The 1,669-nt window shown below is 43.3% G+C and overlaps 1 protein-coding gene across 1 annotated transcript; it reads right to left on the reverse strand.

Annotated features, from left to right (window-relative positions):
• Positions 1-245: 245 nt before the first annotated feature.
• Positions 246-1,193, reverse strand: LOC116569522 (olfactory receptor 2A25). The gene has a single exon (XM_032305816.1). It carries the CDS (start codon positions 1,191-1,193, stop codon positions 246-248), a length of 948 nt encoding a protein of 315 aa, XP_032161707.1.
• Positions 1,194-1,669: the final 476 nt, after the last annotated feature.

Genomic DNA, 1,669 nt, shown 5'->3' on the forward strand with positions numbered 1-1,669 from the left:
TCCTCTTATTCAGAATATTTCATATAATTTTTAAAAGTGTGTCCATGGTGCAGCTAGCAGGAAGTTATTTTCATTTTCTTGTATAGCACTGACTTTCAATGCCAGAGTAGGGAAAGTAGAATGATCTTTCTTGGGAGAGAGTGCTAGGAAAATCTGAAGATGAAAAGGATGCCCTAGAGCATACTTGTGAATCCTGGTAAATATTGGATGAGATGATTTCTCAGGCCCCTTTAAACTCAGTTATTTTATTCTACAGGTTTTCGTGATGTTCTCTCTTTTTCAAGCATCCTCTTCAGAGCAGCTTTGACTTCTTTGTTCCTCAGACTATAGATTAGGGGGTTGAGCATGGGATTAAAAAGGCTGTGAAACAGGAGGAGATATTTCTTCCGCTCCTGGGGGTTCCCATATCTGGGCCCAACATACATTATGATGGCTGTGCCATAAAAGAGTCCAACCACACAGAGATGGGATGAGCAGGTGGAGAAGGCTTTCTGGCGTCCCTCCCCAGACTGAATCTTTAGGATGGCACATAGAATATGAATGTAAGACATCACAATTGAGGAGAATGGTCCCACCAGCACAGATACTGCTCCAGCTAAAACCACAATTTCATTAATGTGAGTATCTGCACAGGCAAGCTTAAGGACAGCTATAATTTCACAGAAAAAGTGGTTAACTTTCTGGGGTCCACAGAAGGGCAATGGTATGAGTAACACTAGATGTACTAGAGCCAGGAGGACTCCTAAAATCCAGGAAGTCAATGTCAGGGTGATGCAGACCCTCCAGCTCATGATGGCAGAATACCGGAGGGGGTGGCAGATGGCCACATACCGATCATAGGACATCACCACCAGGAGAAGACATTCAATATGAGCAAAAGTCAAGAAAAGAAAGGTCTGTGTCACACAGCCAGCAAAGGAGATGGGCTTATCTGGATTTTGGAGGTTCACCAGCATCTGGGGCACGGTGTTGCAGGCATAGGCTATGTCGACGATGGCCAGGTGGGAGAGGAAGTAGTACATGGGGGTGTGCAGTCTGGAGTCCAGCCAGATGAGCCCCAGGATGAGCCCATTCCCCAGCAGGGTGAAGACAAAGAAGAGGGAGAAGAGCCCAAAGAGAACCATCTGAATCCCTGGGCTGAGGGGAAATCCCAGTAGGATGAACTCTGTGACAGACGTCTGATTTCCCCCCATTTCCCTGTGAAAGAGATAACAGAGCTCACCAAGTCTGAATGCCTGGGGGAAGTGTTTAAACAGGATGGGTCTCTGTGTGTCATCATTTATTTCCTAAGAAAACATCTTCAATGAGATTTTTGTCCTGTTTGTCACTTACTAAGTGAAAAGGATACATTCCAAATGACACAGAAGGAAACTTTTTTTCACAGCAATAGGCTAAATCCTAGCATTCTATTACAGTCTTCAGTAAATCTTATGTTTATTGACCAACTTTCACCATAGTACAAAATGTTAATAATACTTAAATTGCCTTCATAGGACTGGGTACTTCCCTCAGTTTGTAACGATTCTATCACAGGATGACTCATGTGTGCTCATCTATGAGGATGGGAAGAAGGGAAGGTACATGTCGGTGATTCTTCCATTAGGTTTTCCCATGAATTTGTGCTTTCAATATATTAATTATTTTTTAGCCTTGAGATCTTTACTGAGAT

This window comes from Mustela erminea, chromosome 11, assembly GCF_009829155.1.
Source record: "Mustela erminea isolate mMusErm1 chromosome 11, mMusErm1.Pri, whole genome shotgun sequence".
NCBI classification, from domain to species: domain Eukaryota; kingdom Metazoa; phylum Chordata; class Mammalia; order Carnivora; family Mustelidae; genus Mustela; species Mustela erminea.

Coding starts and splice junctions, on each gene's coding strand:
- LOC116569522 (XM_032305816.1), bottom strand. CDS start 1,193: ATGGGGGGAAATCAGACGTCTGTCACAGAGTTCATCCTACTGGGATTT.